Source organism: Bos taurus, chromosome 8, assembly GCF_002263795.3.
Source record: "Bos taurus isolate L1 Dominette 01449 registration number 42190680 breed Hereford chromosome 8, ARS-UCD2.0, whole genome shotgun sequence".
In the NCBI taxonomy this organism is placed as follows: Eukaryota; Metazoa; Chordata; class Mammalia; order Artiodactyla; family Bovidae; genus Bos; species Bos taurus.
The window spans coordinates 46,492,652-46,509,790 of NC_037335.1; the positions used below are offsets into that span (position 1 = coordinate 46,492,652).

The window sequence follows — 17,139 nt, forward strand, 5'->3', positions numbered from 1 at the left end:
AGTTTTCTGTTACTTCTCAGGTCAAATTTAAGCTCTTTATTCTAGCTTTCTTCCTTGAAGCCTCTCCAGTTTCATAATTATTTTTTTTTCCTGTAGATCATATGGCTAGATCATTATTCAGAGGAGATCTTACAGTCTGTCTTTTCAGTATATATGACTAAGATCAGTTAAAAAACATTTTAAAATGTATTTAGCAAAATGCTAGGTGTATGGTTTTAAGAGAAGAAAAAACTAGATAAGACAACTTCCTGATTCACTGTCAAGAGTAAGCACTCTTTAACTATTTCACCAATTTTTCTTCTAGTGGTTTTTCATGTATCTTAATCATATTTTTGTTTCTCCACATCTTGGTTAATCAACTTTAGATATCATCTTTTAATAGTTTGTTTCTTTAGATGTGAATTTCAACTCATGACACCTCTCTTAACCTATTGTTGTAATTCCTCAAGTGGGATTATTGTTTTAATATTAGTAATCATATATTAATGTGACTTACTATAAATATTCTTACTCTTTTTGTCATTTAGCATTTGTTGATAATGCTTTTTGCTTTTTGCTTTCCTCCTTTCTCATAATCTAAATCTGTAATGTGTACTCTGGTTTTTATAGTTTAAAGGCTGAAATATATTTTATTGAGAACCATAATAAATGTTATATGTTCTGTTTATGGGTTAATTCAAACAGCTAGAAATGCTAAGTATAATTTATGTTATTACAACAGTAAAACTTGTTCACAACAGAGCCAAGTAGTATATTACGACCTTATTTCCATTCATTGATAATTTTTTTTAAAGATTTTAATTTATCATTTTTTAGAAATGCCATGTAGTTTGGCATTTCCTTAATTGGGAAAAAAAGTATCTTCAAGTTCTGAAACCTTCCATCCTCCCCCTCCCACCTAAACTGATTGTTCTCAAGGTCTGTTACATGAATGATACCTAGGACTTGTCTCACACTTTTACTGTGTTGGATAAATAGCTGTTGCTGAATTCTGTGTCTTCATTTTTTTTTAATTCCTTATTTTCTAAGAGTACATCTTCAGGTAACCTCCTAGGAAGAGATACTTGAGAATTGAGTCTTTGCATCCCTGAAAAATCTTTACTTTGTTATCTCCCTTTTTTGTTGTATATAAAAATCTGGCTTGAAAACAATTTTTCTCAGAATTTTGAACACCTATTGTGATTGTTTTTTTGATAGGAAGTCTAGTGTTTTCTCATTTTGTACATGACTTGTTTATTTTTGATAGCTTAAAGATCATCTTGTATCCCAGATGTTTGGAAATTTGAGAATGATTTGTCCACGGTGGGTCTTTTTCACTGTGCTGGCTACTTGCTGAGTGGTATTTATAGCTTTTAGATCTAAGATACTCTTTTGTATTATTAATGGGTTATTTTACTAATTAAAGTTTTCAGAGAAATAATGCTTTGGTTATTTTCTCCCAATTTTAGGTGTAGATGATCATATTGTACGTTTTGACAATCTTATGAATCAAAAAGAAGATAAACTGAGACAGAGATATCGTGATACCTATGATGCTGTTTTATGGCTAAGAAATAACAGAGACAAATTTAAGCAAAGAGTCTGTGAGCCCATAATGCTCACGGTAAGAAATTTGTTCATCTTAGTAATATCGGTTAGTTTTATTATTATAATCATTGTAGATTTTGTTGTTTTAAGAATTCTTAGTCTTATTAACACCGTAGTTTTCTGTTAGTAGATTTGTGGCATCTGGTATGCTGCTGAATCTGCACCCTTTTTAAAGGGTCTTTGATAATAAACCTATGAACTGTTTCTTGATACAAGTATGAAACTGGCAGCTTCTTTTTTTTTTTTTTTTTTAATTTTTTTATTACTTTATTTCTCATGTGTTCCCCATCCTGAACCCTCCTCCCTCCTCCCTCCCCATACCATCCCTCTGGGTCATCCCAGTGCACCAGCCCCAAGCATCCAGCATCGTTCATTGAACCTGGACTGGCATCTCGTTTCATACATGACATTTCACATGTTTCAATGCCATTCTCCCAAATCTTCCCACCCTCTCCCTCTCCCACAGAGTCCAAAAGCCTGTTCTATACATCAGTGTCTCTTTTGCTGTCTCGTATACAGGGTTATCGTTACCATCTTTCTAAATTCCATATATATGCGTTAGTATACTGTATTGGTGTTTTTCCTTCTGGCTTACTTCACTCTGTATAATAGGCTCCAGTTTCGTCCACCTCATTAGAACTGATTCAAATGTATTCTTTTTAATGGCTGAGTAATACTCCATTGTGTATATGTACCACAGCTTTCTTATCCATTCATCTGCAGATGGACATCTAGGTTGCTTCCATGTCCTGGCTATTATAAACAGTGCTGCGATGAACATTGGGGTACACGTGTCTCTTTCCCTTCTGGTTTCCTCAGTGTGTATGCCCAGCAGTGGGATTGCTGGATCATAAGGCAGTTCTATTTCCAGTTTTTTAAGGAATCTCCACACTGTTCTCCATAGTGGCTGTACTAGTTTGCATTCCCACCAACAGTGTAAGAGGGTTCCCTTTTCTCCACACCCTCTCCAGCATTTATTATTTGTAGACTTTTGGATCGCAGCCCTTCTGACTGGTGTGAAATGGTATCTCATAGTGGTTTTGATTTGCATTTCTCTGATAATGAGTGATGTTGAGCATCTTTTCATGTGTTTGTTAGCCATCTGTATGTCTTCTTTGGAGAAATGTCTATTTAGATCTTTGGCCCATTTTTTTATTGGGTCATTTATTTTTCTGGAGTTGAGCTGTAGGAGTTGCTTGTATATTTTTGAGATTAGTTGTTTGTCAGTTGTTTCATTTGGTATTATTTTCTCCCATTCTGAAGGCTGTCTTTTCACCTTGCTAATAGTTTCCTTTGATGTGCAGAAGCTTTTAAGTTTAATTAGGTCCCATTTGTTTATTTTTGCTTTTATTTCCAATATTCTGGGAGGTGGGTCATAGAGGATCCTGCTGTGATGTATGTCAGAGAGTGTTTTGCCTATGTTCTCCTCTAGGAGTTTTATAGTTTCTGGTCTTACGTTGAGATCTTTAATCCATTTTGAGTTTATTTTTGTATATGGTGTTAGAAAGTGTTCTAGTTTCATTCTTTTACAGGTGGTTGACCAGATTTCCCAGCACCACTTGTTAAAGAGATTGTCTTTAATCCATTGTATATTCTTGCCTCCTTTGTCAAAGATAAGGTGTCCATATGTGCGTGGATTTATCTCTGGGCTTTCTATTTTGTTCCATTGATCTATATTTCTGTCTTTGTGCCAGTACCATACTGTCTTGATAACTGTGGCTTTGTAGTAGAGCCTGAAGTCAGGTAGGTTGATTCCTCCAGTTCCATTTTTCTTTCTCAAGATCGCTTTGGCTATTCGAGGTTTTTTGTATTTCCATACAAATTGTGAAATTATTTGTTCTAGCTCTGTGAAGAATACTGTTGGTAGCTTGATAGGGATTGCATTGAATCTATAAATTGCTTTGGGTTGTATACTCATTTTCACTATATTGATTCTTCCAATCCATGAACATGGTATATTTCTCCATCTATTAGTGTCCTCTTTGATTTCTTTCACCAGTGTTTTATAGTTTTCTATATATAGGTCTTTAGTTTCTTTAGGTAGATATATTCCTAAGTATTTTATTCTTTCCGTTGCAATGGTGAATGGAATTGTTTCCTTAATTTCTCTTTCTGTTTTCTCATTATTAGTGTATAGGAATGCAAGGGATTTCTGTGTGTTGATTTTATATCCTGCAACTTGACTATAATCATTGATTAGTTCTAGTAATTTTCTGGTGGAGTCTTTAGGGTTTCCTATGTAGAGGATCATGTCACCTGCAAATAGTGAGAGTTTTACTTCTTCTTTTCCAATTTGGATTCCTTTTATTTCTTTTTCTGCTCTGATTGCTGTGGCCAAAACTTCCAAAACTATGTTGAATAGTAATGGTGAAAGTGGGCACCCTTGTCTTGTTCCTGACTTTAGAGGAAATGCTTTCAATTTTTCACCATTGAGGATAATGTTTGCTGTGGGTTTGTCATATATAGCTTTTATTATGTTGAGGTATGTTCCTTCTATTCCTGCTTTCTGGAGAGTTTTTATCATAAATGGGTGTTGAATTTTGTCAAAGGCTTTCTCTGCATCTGTTGAGATAATCATATGGTTTTTGTTTTTCAATTTGTTAATGTGGTGTATTACATTGATTGATTTGTGGATATTGAAGAATCCTTGCATCCCTGGGATAAAGCCCACTTGGTCATGGTGTATGATCTTTTTAATGTGTTGTTGGATTCTGATTGCTAGAATTTTGTTTAGGATTTTTGCATCTATATTCATCAGTGATATTGGCCTGTAGTTTTCTTTTTTTGTGGGATCTTTGTCAGGTTTTGGTATTAGGGTGATGGTGGCCTCATAGAATGAGTTTGGAAGTTTACCTTCCTCTGCAATTTTCTGGAAGAGTTTGAGCAGGATGGGTATTAGCTCTTCTCTAAATTTTTGGTAGAATTCAGCTGTGAAGCCATCTGGACCTGGGCTTTTGTTTGCTGGAAGATTTTTGATTACAGTTTCAATTTCCGTGCTTGTGATGGGTCTGTTAAGGTTTTCTATTTCTTCCTGGTCGAGTTTTGGAAAGTTGTACTTTTCTAAGAATTTGTCCATTTCATCCTCGTTGTCCATTTTATTGGCATATAATTGTTGATAATAGTCTCTTATGATCCTTTGTATTTCTGTGTTGTCTGTTGTGATCTCTCCATTTTCGTTTCTAATTTTATTGATTTGATTTTTCTCCCTTTGTTTCTTGATGAGTCTGGCTAATGGTTTATCAATTTTATTTATCCTTTCAAAGAAGCAGCTTTTGGCTTTGTTGATTTTTGCTATGGTCTCTTTTGTTTCTTTTGCATTTATTTCTGCTCTAATTTTTAAGATTTCTTTCCTTCTACTAACCCTGGGGTTCTTCATTTCTTCCTTTTCTAGTTGCTTTTAGGTGTAGAAACTGGCAGCTTATTGACCAAGAATCATGTATAAACTTGGTTATCTGGTTCCTTTGGCAATTGCTATTTTTTGGTTATAATAGGCAATGTAGTAAATTCTGCCAAAGAGGTAGAAAACTTCTGTATATATGCTACTGATAAGGGGGTACCCGACAGGACAAACAAGAAAATCATCTGCTACAAAAATGAAGCATTCTGAGGATTCTGAGAGTCAAAACCAACAATTTATTGACCTCATAAACATTTGATAGGTCTTATTGGTAACCATGGGTCATCAAGAATAGGGCAAGCTGTATTTGGTAAATTATTTAATCAAGTGTGGGTGTGGATTTAATAGGAAGATTTCCATCTAAAATATTTAAAATAGTAAGTTGGGCTATGAGAAGGAATGGGAAAAAAAAAAAAAAAAAAACACCATTCTTTGCTAATATGTTAGACATTAAAACTTACCCCAAAACAATAAAAGGATCATTTTTACTAGATGACTCTTTCTTAACTTTGGGAAAGAATTCATTGCAGATCCTTGCAGGATTCATGACAAGTTCTGTTTTCTGTAACTCCTGTTTATAATATGCTTTATTCAAAATCATTTCATATAGTTCTTTGTCTTTTATTAGAGCGTGCACTGTATTAGCAAAATTAGTGGGCATAATACTGTGTTCGCTTTTTGCTCAAATATGTATTATTAGAATATTTTTGCCAGATCAGGAAGGGAATACCTCTTTTGGATGCAGACATTATTATTTTTATTAATCTAGTAAGGATTGAAAGAAAACACAAGAAAAAAATACGTGACTCTTAGTATAATAAATTATAATACAAGTGTTATTTTCAACAGATTTTTTATTAAAATGCCAACCTCAAAATACTGTCATCTTCTTGCCACTTGATTTCCTGATAGTAGTCAGTCACCAAGTCAGATTACTAGCTGGCATGTATTTACTTTTTAAATTACATTTGAGTCTGAGATAAAGGGAGATACTCGGTTATTTTATCCTTTCCTGGAACAACCTTTTACCTTTCCTACCACCTCCTTCCAGCAGTATCCTGCCCACACTTAACTCTACCTCCAAAGGCCTTAAAGTGTTGCCACAGGTCTCTATTTACTAATATAAGGGGGCATTTATGATAAGTTCATGAATTTTAAAACAGATTACAGGATAGATATTAGGTTTCATTTTTTAAAAATAGCGAAACAGGAGTCTGCCATTAACTACCAGAACATCTTGGAGTGCTACACCTCCTATGGGTACCTGTCTATGTCTTAGTACTTTGTGAAGACATTGCTTTGAAGAACTTTGCCAAATATTTTCTTCACCAATCTCGTAAGGAATAAGAGCTCCCTAAAAAGCTGATCAAGGTGTGAAACCAACAGGGTGGCCAAATCTTCCTTCAGGATATCAGCAGTGGAGTGTGTATACACTTGGAAAAAATTGTCAATTACTACAGGAAATGCAGAAACTGACCAGTGACAAGAATGACCCCTACTTATGTGGCTTCTTTGAGATTCATTACCTAAACAAGCAGGTGAAATTCATCCAAGAGTTGGATGTCCATGTAACCAGTTTACAGAATGTGTGGGCCCCAGAGTCTAATATGGCAGAAAATCTCTGATAAGTGTATCCTGGGGGAGAATGAGAGCTAAGTCCTAGGTTAGCATATCTATTAAAAAAAAAAATTTCCTTTGGTGATATTGGGGTTACTTTATCCACTTTATTTTTTTTTCATTTGTTCCATTCCTTCCAACAAAGTAGTTTGATACCAAAAAATTTGTGGAACAGTAGACATTTAATGTCTATAGCATTTATGTCTGTGTAACAATATTTTATATGGCTGTGATTTTTTTTTCTGTTTGCTTGTGTATCAGTTTTCCCATGTTTCTATACTGATCGATATTCTGTCATTTCAAGTAATACTGACCAACAATTTATGTGACAAACATGGTACTAATTTTTTAATATTATTTCTTTTAATCCACTTTTAGTCCCATGAAATATAAACTGTTTTACTCTACCCATTTTACAGATGAAGTAACTAAAGCTTTCAGAGATTTAGGTGGTACTTGATCAAGATCAGGATAGGAATGGAAGTGACATCTGTTGGATCCTAGAGCCCTGGCTCTTGAGCTATTGATATCTTAGTATTTTCCATAGCACTGAGCCTCACATGCAGAAATCTCTATTAGTCAGTATTTTTAAAATAAGTGATTAAGTTTATGCTCTTGTAGTATAAACCTAAGACCTAAGGTTTCTCTTGAAAGCACTAATGAGTGAGTGAGTGAAGTCGCTCAGTCGTGTCTGACTCTTTGTGACCCCATGGACTATAGCCTACCAGGCTCCTCTGTCCATGAGATTTTCCAGGCAAGAATACTGGAGTGGGTTTCCATTTCCTTCTCCAGAAGATCTTCCCAACCCAGGGATTGAACCCAGGTCTCCCACATTGTAGGCAGAGTTACAATTAAACCATTGCAAGTTTTTTTCATTAGTCTCAAAATTTTATTTAGGCCTTTGTATTTTTATAACTAATTAGTTTTTGCCATGGATAGTATGAATTTCTCTTAAAGACAATATGCATTAGGTGCTGTTAAAGTCTTAGCTTTTGCTTTACTATGTATGGACAGTAAATTAAACAGATGTTTCAAGATGTTGACTCTTCAATACCAAACTTCTTTTTTAATCTTTTTTCTCAAGGATTGAATTTTAACCTAATTAAATAAATCTAAGTTAGATATAGTTACATTCTAGTAATCAGTTTGGGTTTCATGAAAATCAGCTTTTCTTTTTGTTTTGTTTAGATAAATATGAAAGATAATAAAAATGCCAAATACATTGAAAATCATATTCCATCAAATGACCTGAGAGCTTTTGTGTTTGAAAATCAAGAAGATATGGAGGTTTTCCTCAAAGAGGCAAGTATTAACCAGCATAATATTTTAACTCACTTCACACTTATTTTCCAGTGCTTGAGTTTTTAACTTCAATCTGGAGCAAAAAATGATAATGACCTATTTTACCAGCAATAACTCTTATGTAAAATCATTCAAATTCACTAATTTCTTTTTTGTGCCATTACTGAGGATTGAATTTGTTTTACAAAAGGACAAACAGCCCATAATTCCATCTGTAACATATTTTGAAATTATGATTTGGAATTAATATGAAGTAATTCTGTCACATTAAGAAAAAGAAACATCTTAATGATAAGCCTTTGGTCTTGGACATCCTTTTTGGAAATGTATTGGAATGAACTCAGTTTTTCTTTGGAGAGGGAAATAATATAATATTGCTTCTTATTATAAATAAAACATCTGCACTTCCCTGATGGTCCAGTGGGTAAGACTGTACTTCCAGTGCGGGGAGTACAGGTTCAGTTCCTGGTTGGCGAATTGAGGTCCCATGGGCTGCATGGTGCACCCAAATAAATGAAACTTTAAAAAGAGTGAGAATCCTATGTCTGACTAGAAAAACACCACTGACCAAGAATCTAAGCCACTAGAAACCAGCATGGCTCAAACTTTGAATTCTGGCTTTGCTGCTGTTTTCAAAAACTCAGTGCTTTGTATCTTAATTTCTTCACTGTAAAATGGAGATAATATCTACTTCAAAATATGGTCATGATGATTAAATAAATTATTAAATGAAAAAGTTAAGAGCAGTGTTAGGTACTGTAGTTTTCACTGTATAATATTAATATATATTGTGAGCTATGTATGTTACTGTCTTGTCAGTAAGATTTCTTTTTCCTTTTGCAATATGCCTTCTACTTTTTAAAAAACCCTGGAAAGATGAACTTTTTCTAGTAAGTCTAAGTAAGGACAGGACCCTGAATCAGCTTAAGTGGTCCTCTGTTTCTCTGGTACCCAAGTTACTGGGGAAAATCTTTACTTTCTTTGACTTTCACTATATTGACCGCCTTCTGGTTTGGGAGTTGGCAAGGAATATGAATATATGATGACCAGATAAAAAGGCTGAATCTACAGAAGTATAAAATGGATTCCAAAAAGTTAAGCATTTGTGTAGTTAGAGCTATTTAAGTCTAAACAGTTGGGTTCTTGACCTGATGTCACTGAAAAAGTAGTTTACTTGGATTATAAGTCTGTGAGACATGGTACAGTGTGAAGGGCCTGGAGTCAGGTGTAATTAGATGTTTTCTGTTTTCTAAATTATCAGCTTAGCCTACACTGAGTAACTGGATTTGCCTCAAAAACTCATGCTTCCTCTGTGCTAAGAATTTGAACCATATAATAAGACATTTGTGTCCACCTCTTTTGTGACCCCATGACTGTAGCCACCAGGCTCCTCTGTTCATGGGATTTCCCAGGCAAGAATACTGGAGTGGGTTGCCATTCCCTTCTCTAGGGGATCTTCCCAACTAAGGGATCAAACCTGTGTCTCCTGCATCTCCTGCATTGGCAGGTGCATTCTTTTACCACTGAACCACCAGGGAAGCCCCAATAATATGACATAGGTTCCAGGAAATTTGACCTTTTATTTTTCTTGTATTATGAGAACTATCCATTGTATCTCATTATTAGGACTAGAACTGCTTGTATGTGTGATTTTTTGTGTGTGTATATTTTAAATTATGAAGTTTATTGTATGTAATCTCCTCATGTAATTATGTCTTCTAGAATACCATTTCCCATCCTTTGGTAACTTACAAACCAGTTGCTCAACTGTGTTGTTGTTCAGTCACTCAATTGTGTCAGACTCTTTGTGAACCCATGAACTGCAGCACACCAGGCTTCCCTGTCCTTCGTTGTTTGCCAGAGTTTGCTTAAACCCATTTCCATTGAGTCGGTGATGCCATCCAGCCATCTCATCCTCTGTGGTCCCTTTCTCCTACAGCTTCCAATCTTTCCCAGCATCAGGGTTTTTCCCGTGAGTCAGCTCTTCCTATCAGGTGGCCAGAGTATTGGAGTTTCAGCTTCAGCATCAGTCCTTCCAGTGAACGTTCAGGAATGATTTCCTTTAGGATTGTCTGGTTTGATCTTGCAGTCTAAGGGACTCTCAAGAGTCTTCTCCAACACCACAGTTCAAAGGCATCAGTTCTTTGGCACTCAGCCTTTTTTATTGTCCAGCTCTCACATCTGTACATGGCTACTGGAAAAACCAGAGCTTTGACTATATGGACCTTTGTCATCAAAGTAATGTCTTTGCTTTTCATTACACTGTCTAGCTTTGTCATAGCTTTTCTATCAGGGAGCAAGCGTCTTTTAATTTCATGGCTGCAGTCACCATTTTCAGTGATTCTGGAGCCCAAGAAAATAAAATCCGTCTCTGTTTTTGTTGTTTCCCATCTATTTGCCATGAAATGATGGTATTAGATGCCATGATCTTAGTTTTTTGAATGTTGAATTTTAAGCCAGCTTTTTCATTCTCCTCTTTCACCTTCATCAAGAGGCTCTTTAATTCCTCTTTGCTTTCTGCCATTAAGGTGGTGTCATCTTCATATCTTTATTGATATTTCTCCTAGCAATCTTGATTTCAGGTTATGCCTTATGCAGCCTGACATTTTGCATCACGTACTCTGCGTAGGGGTTAGATAAGCGGGGTGACGGCATTACAGCCTTGATTTACTCCTTTCCCAATTTTGAACCATTCTGTTGTTCCATATCTGGTTCTCACTATTGCTTGACCTGCATACAGGTTTCACAGGAGTCAGGCAAGGCAGTCTGGTATTCCCATCTCTTGAAAAATTTTCCACAGTTTGTTGTGATCCACAGAGTCAGAGGCTTCAGCATAGTTGGTGAAGCAGTAGATGTTTTTTTGGAACTCTCTTGCTTTTTCTATGATCCAGTAGATGTTGGCAGTTTGATCTCTGGTTTCTTTGCTTTTTCTAAATCCAGCTTGTTGTACATCTGGAAGTTCTTGGTTCACATACTGTTGAAGCCTACCTTGAAGGATTTTGAGCATTACCTTGCAAGCATGTGAAATGAGTGCAATTGTGCAGTAGTTTCAACATTATTTGGACTTGCGTTTTTTGAGGATTGGAATGAAAACTGACCTTTTCCAGTCCTGTGGCCACTGCTGAGTTTTCCAGATTTGCTGACATATTGAGTGCAGCACTTTAACAGCATCATACTTTAGGCTTTGAAATAGCTTAGCTGGAATTCCATCACCTCCACTAGCTTTGTTCGTAATGATGCTTCCTAAAGCACATTTGACTTCGCACTCCAGGATGTCGAGCTCTAGGGAGTGATCACACCATCGTGGTTATCTGGGTCATGAAGATCTTTTTTGTACAGTTCTTCTTTGTACTCTTGTCTATGTGTCTGACTCTGCAACCTCATGGACTGTACAGTCCATGGAATTCTCCAGGGCAGAATACTGGAGTGGGTAGCCGTTCCCTTCTCCAAGGGATCTTCCCAGGTCATCCACATTGCAAGTAGATTATTTACCAGCTGAACCACACGGGAAGCCCATGTTCTTGCCACCTCTTCTTAATATCTTCTGCTTCTGTTAGGTCTATACTGTTTCTGTCCTTTATTGTGCCCATCTTTGCATGAAATGTTCATTGGTATCTCCAGTTTTCTTGAAGAGATCTCTAATCTTTACCATTCTATTGTTTTCCTCTGTTTCTTTGCATTGTTCACTTAAAAGGCTTTCTTATCTCTCCTTACTGTTCTTTGGAACTCTGCATTCAGATGGGTGTATCTTTGCCTTTTTCCTTTGCCTTTCACTTCTCTTCTTTACTCAGCTATTTGTAAGGCCTCCTCAGACAACCATTTACCTTCTTGCATTTCTTTTTCTTGGGGATGGTTTTGGTCACCACCTCTATACAGTGTGACGAACCTCCGTCTATAGTTCTTCAGGCAGGAGACTGCCTGCCTGAAGATCTAATCCCTTCCATCTGTTTGTCACTTCTACTCTATAATCGTAAGGAATTTGATTTAGGAAGTACTTGAGTAGCCTAGTGGTTTCCCTATGTTCTTCAGTTTAAGTCTGAATTTTGCAATAAGGAGTTCATGATGTGAGCCACAGTTAGCTCCTTGTTTTGTTTTTGCTGACTGTATAGAGCTTCTCCATCTTCGGCTACAAAGAATATAAACAGTCTGATTTCTATATTGACCATCTGGTGATGTCCATGTGTAGAGTCTTCTCTTGTGTTGTTGGAAGAAAGCGTTTGCTATGACCAATGTGTTCTCTTGGTAAAACTGTTAGCTTTTGCCCTACTTCATTTTGTATTACAGGACCAAACTTGCCTGTTACTCCAGGTATCTCTCGACTTCCTACTTTTGCATTCCAGTCCCCTATGATGAAAAGGACATCTTTTTTGTGTGTGTGTGTGTGTTCTAGAAGGTCTTGTAGATCTTCAGCTTAGGCTTCTTCAGCATTAGTGTTTGGGGCATAGACTTGGATTACTGTGGTATTGAATGGTTTGCCTTGCAGACAAACAGATCATTTTGTCATTTTTGAGATTGCACCCAAGTACTACATTTCAGTCTCTTTTTTTGACTGTGAGGGCCACTCCGTTCTTTCTAAGGGATTCTTGCTCACAGTAGTAGATATAATGTTCATCTAAATTAAATTTGCCCATTCCTGTCCATTTTAGTTCAGATTTCTAAAATGCCGATGTTCATTCTTGCCATCTTCTGTTTGACCACTTCCAATTTACCTTGATTCGTGGAGCTAACATTCCAGGTTTCTGTGTAATACTGTTCTTTAGAGCAGCGGACTTTACTTTCACCACCAGACACATCCACAACTGGGCATTGTTTCCACTTTGGCTCAGCTTCTTCATTCCTTCTGAAGCTATTTCTCTCCTCTCCTCCAAACTGGAGAACACCTATTCCAAAGAAGTTCTGAGTCACTGCTGCAAAAGTTCTAGGTCCCACAACAGACTTCCCAACCTGGGGATCCAACAAAGGGATTGAGAATCCCCAGGGAATTTGACTTTGAAGGACAGTGGGATTTGATTACAGACTTCCGTAGGACTGGGAAACAGACACACTTGGAGGACACAAGCAAAATCTTGTGCACACCAGGACCCAGGAAAAAGCAGTGGTGATGCCACAAGAGACTGAGGCAGACTTAACCTTACGTGTGTTTGGGAGCCTGGCAGAGGCATAGGTCAATGGTGGCCTACCGCTGGGTTGGGGGCTCTGACTGCAACATTCCTGGGAGGCAGGGCATGCTGGCATAAGTCCTTTTGAAGGAGGTTGCCATTACTGCCATTACCCCTACCATAGTTTGCCCTCAGGCCACAATACAGGGAGGGAACACAGCCCCATCAGTCATGACTTATATAGTGTCAGTTGCTCAGTCGTGTCTGACTCTTTGCAACCGCATGGTCTGTCCACGGAATTCTCCAGGCAAGGATACTGGAGTGGGTTGCCATTCCCTTCTCCAGGGGATCTTCCTGACCCAGAGATCAAACGTGGGTCTCCTGAATTGCAGGCAGATACTTTACCATATGAACTACCAGTGAAGTCCAAATACATGAAGAAGAAAAAGCACTTCCTCATATAGTAGAATACCAACTAATAAATACAGAAAGAACAATTAGAATCATTAATGGTTCTTAAACCTATTAGGTAGTTCCATGAGCAACAGAGTATTTTTAGTCTCTCCACATACATAATTACAAACAGAAAAGTAGTTGACAGATCTTTTTGTTCTTTTTCAATCTTTTACGTCTTTATTGTGCTTCACTACATTGTCTAGCTCTTCTAGGACAATGCTGAAAAAAAAGTGGTAAGATTTGATATCTCTACTTGTTCCCAAGCGTAGGGGGGAAGCACTTAATAATCCACAATTAAGTACTATGTCTGCTGTATGCTTATCATAGATGCCCTTTATCACATTGAGGAAGTTTCCTTCTGTTCCTAGTTAGCTGAAAATTCTGAGATAATCTTATGGCTTTTGTACTGTATTCTGACAATACAGTAAGTTAGACTGATGTAGCATTCAGAGTCAACCAATCTCATATTCCTGGGATAAACTTGACTGGGTCGTGTATAGTGTTTATATATTGCTAGATTCTGTTTACTAATATTTTGTTAAGGATTTTTGTGTATGTGTTCAGGAGGGATATTGTAGTGTTTTTGTCAGGATTATACTGGAATCATAAAATGACTTGGGAAGTATCCCGTCCTTCTGTGTTCTGAAAAGGAGTCTTGGTGTTACTGCTTCCTTATCTGTTTGATAGACTTTATCAGTGAAAATAATAAAAGAAATGTACTTTCTGTGAAAACACATAGCTATTAATATCACCACACTAAAAAGTTTTTTTTATGAGTACCATTAAATATCTAGTGAGTGTTCAATTTTTTGATTATCCCATGAATGCCAGTAAGAATAATATCATAACTTTAGAAATCTTCATTGAAAGTATGTGGTAATTAAAGTAGTATTTTATTTTCCTTGTATTAAGGTTCGTGACAATAAAAAATTAAGAGTAAATGCTGTTATTGCTCCTAAGAATTCATACGCAGACAAAGCGCCTTCAAGATCTTTGAATGACCTGAAGTAAGTCTTAAAATAGTATTAGAACTAAGCTGTTTTTTTTGAATATTGAGTCATCATTTATCTCTTATTAAATATATTTAAATTATCTCTCTTTCACACAAATATATTTGTTACAGGCTGTATTATTCCCTTTTAGGATCTCTTCTTAAGTCTAAAAAGGCAAAATCTAGGCCCAGGAACAGATGGTGGCATTCTTAGTATATGATGGTGATTTTTCAAATCATTGGAATAATATTGGACTATTTAGTGAGCTCTTAAAATAGTTGGTTAGTTATTGGGGAAATAGAAGGATAAATCACTTCATAATGTAAAAGTAATTTCCAGAAGGATCAAATGGAAATACTACAGTTATAAAACCTACTACAAGTAAATAAACTCTTAACTCTGTATAAAAGCAATGGTAGAAACCACAAAAGAAGAGATTAATAGTTTGTAATTATAAATATTAAACTTATTAGGAAATAAAATCACTTAAGTGATTAACTTCCTGTACCATCATTCATTTATATTTTATTTATTGTTTATTCACTTGTCAACTATGAGATTTTTTTTTAATGCTGTTTTAAGAATAAAATCCTAAAAGTTGCTTTTCCTTGCAGACAGTATGGATTTTTCTCTTATTTGCGAGAGTTATTTGATGCCCCTGACCCTGTCATGAGTTACCTTTGCTGCCAGTATCACATTCATGAAGTTCCTGTAGGAACTGAAAGAACCAGAGAAAAAATTGAACGGGTAAGAAAATACTGAATCAGTACCAAAAATGTAGTTTCGTTAAAACTTCTTAAAGGCAAGGAAAACTTGTGAGAAATTTAAAGAAACGTGTCATTGTTTTTAACTAAACAGGAATTACCTGGATATTTTACATTTCTAATATTACATAGGACAATGAATGTTGACCAATACTTTATGACAGTAAGGATGTGGAGTTACCTAAATAAATACTTAATACCTGTAGGGTAACTAAATTAAAGCCTGAAAAGAGACACCTGACTCTCTTATTGAATTCTGCTTTGCTTGACAGACATTTGTTCAAACATTAATGGTTTATTCATTTAAATTCTTGTATTCTAGATTATTTTTCAGACAGATTATACTTTAGGATGGTAGGCTAGGATATAGAACTGTTCTGGTAAGCCCTCCCCTTAAAGTTCCATTTAAGATTATCTCATAAGTGAATGATCACTCTTAAGAGGATCTCCTTCTCTTACCTGACAGAGCCACCTAAACTCTTAGGTTCCTGTGTTCTGCCGATGCTTTGAGTTTTCTTCTCCTTACCAATAGTCTCCAAGACTCCAAACCACCTTCAGTGCTTTAATCATAGGCAGAAACAGTGAAGAAGTCTTTCTAGAACAGGTTTTTCCATAATACTAAGTTACCATGTTAATACTGCTTATATGCATTTACAGACCTAACTGCTATTTATAATACTGAATTTATTAGAGAATGTGTTTTAAGTTTTTAACAGCCAGTCTACAAGTATCCCTAGGATATTCATTTGTAGTCTGGCGCTTTTGTATACCTCATTAACAAAAGATAGAAATGGGGCCCCATTACTAACCCATTTTGCGAAGACAAGCAAATTATTAAGTTGCATATCATATTATGGTGATCATTTGGGGAAACCAGGAAAATAGAACTCTCCATGTGTGTGTACCCCTCTTTAATACTCATTGATGGGGTTTGAAAAAAGACAATATACACAGACCTTCCAATTTCTGTCATAACTTCACAGGTAGGTAGGGTGCTACCTCTTAAGGTTAGGATAGTAGGCATTCTTTACTATTGCAGAAAGACTAGAAAATTTGCTAAGGGCTTTCATAGCTTTACTCTGGTGCAAAAAGGGATAGTACTGCACTTGGAAAATCCTTTCACTTTTTGAACAGTTCTTCAAGTTGAAATATTTTTACATGCTTACTTTTTAACATTCTGTTTAGGTCACCTAGAGAGCTTTAACTCTACTGTCTCTACTAGAAAAAAGAACATGGTACATAGAAAAGCAAAGTCAGACACCTAGTAAAGCCCTTAACATTGTCTTGGCCATCTTTCAGAAAATACAAACCTGCACTGAGGAAATTTACTATCTAAACATTTCATGTCTACCTCCTAACAACAATGGTCATATTTTCTCCCTTAGAAAAAAAATAACATTCTTTAGTGTAAGTTTTGCTTTATTATCAAATTCTGACATTTAGACTCTGTAAATGATTATTTTCATGACACGTGGTGGGAAGGCTAGCGTCATGTGGGCTCTTCTTTCATTTCAAATTACTGAACATTTGTGGGTGCCAGTTTATACCCTGTTAAGCTAAGTATGCTTAAATATGTCATATCTCGTCACTTAGATTGTAAACTTCTGCAGAGAAACAAGCCACAAGAATACTGGTAGTAAACCTTTAGAGACTGGAAAAAACGACATTAAAGCAGCCTATTCTTTATAAATATACAGAATGTTACGATGTTTAGAATGTGCGTAGTTTATGAAACTCCTTAATAAATTCTTGAGAGAAAAACTCTCCCCCAAAATGCAAAAAGAAGTCTTTGAAATCCTTGAAAAGCATGTGCATTAAGTATTCCCCAAGTATATAGGAATTAAATATGAGTATGTATCTTTGAACAATATAACTAAGGGGAAGGGAGAGTAAATGTATTAGTTGAGATAACAGACTTCATTCTG

At 36.1% G+C, this 17,139-nt stretch overlaps 1 protein-coding gene across 7 annotated transcripts in view; it reads left to right on the plus strand.

The window, feature by feature from the left end:
- Window positions 1–17,139, plus strand: part of SMC5 (structural maintenance of chromosomes 5) — a 117,975-nt gene that overhangs the window by 81,212 nt on the left and 19,624 nt on the right. For 5 of the 7 annotated variants that reach the window (XM_024996166.2, XM_024996167.2, XM_024996171.2 and 2 more), the window contains 4 exons: window positions 1,449–1,633; window positions 7,790–7,903; window positions 14,371–14,465; window positions 15,065–15,197. In XM_024996166.2, coding sequence (XP_024851934.1) covers window positions 1,449–1,633; window positions 7,790–7,903; window positions 14,371–14,465; window positions 15,065–15,197 — 527 coding nt within the window. The remainder of the gene's footprint in view (window positions 1–1,448; window positions 1,634–7,789; window positions 7,904–14,370; window positions 14,466–15,064; window positions 15,198–17,139) is intronic. The other 2 variants (XM_002689640.7, XM_005210026.5) reach the window with 1 other exon arrangement.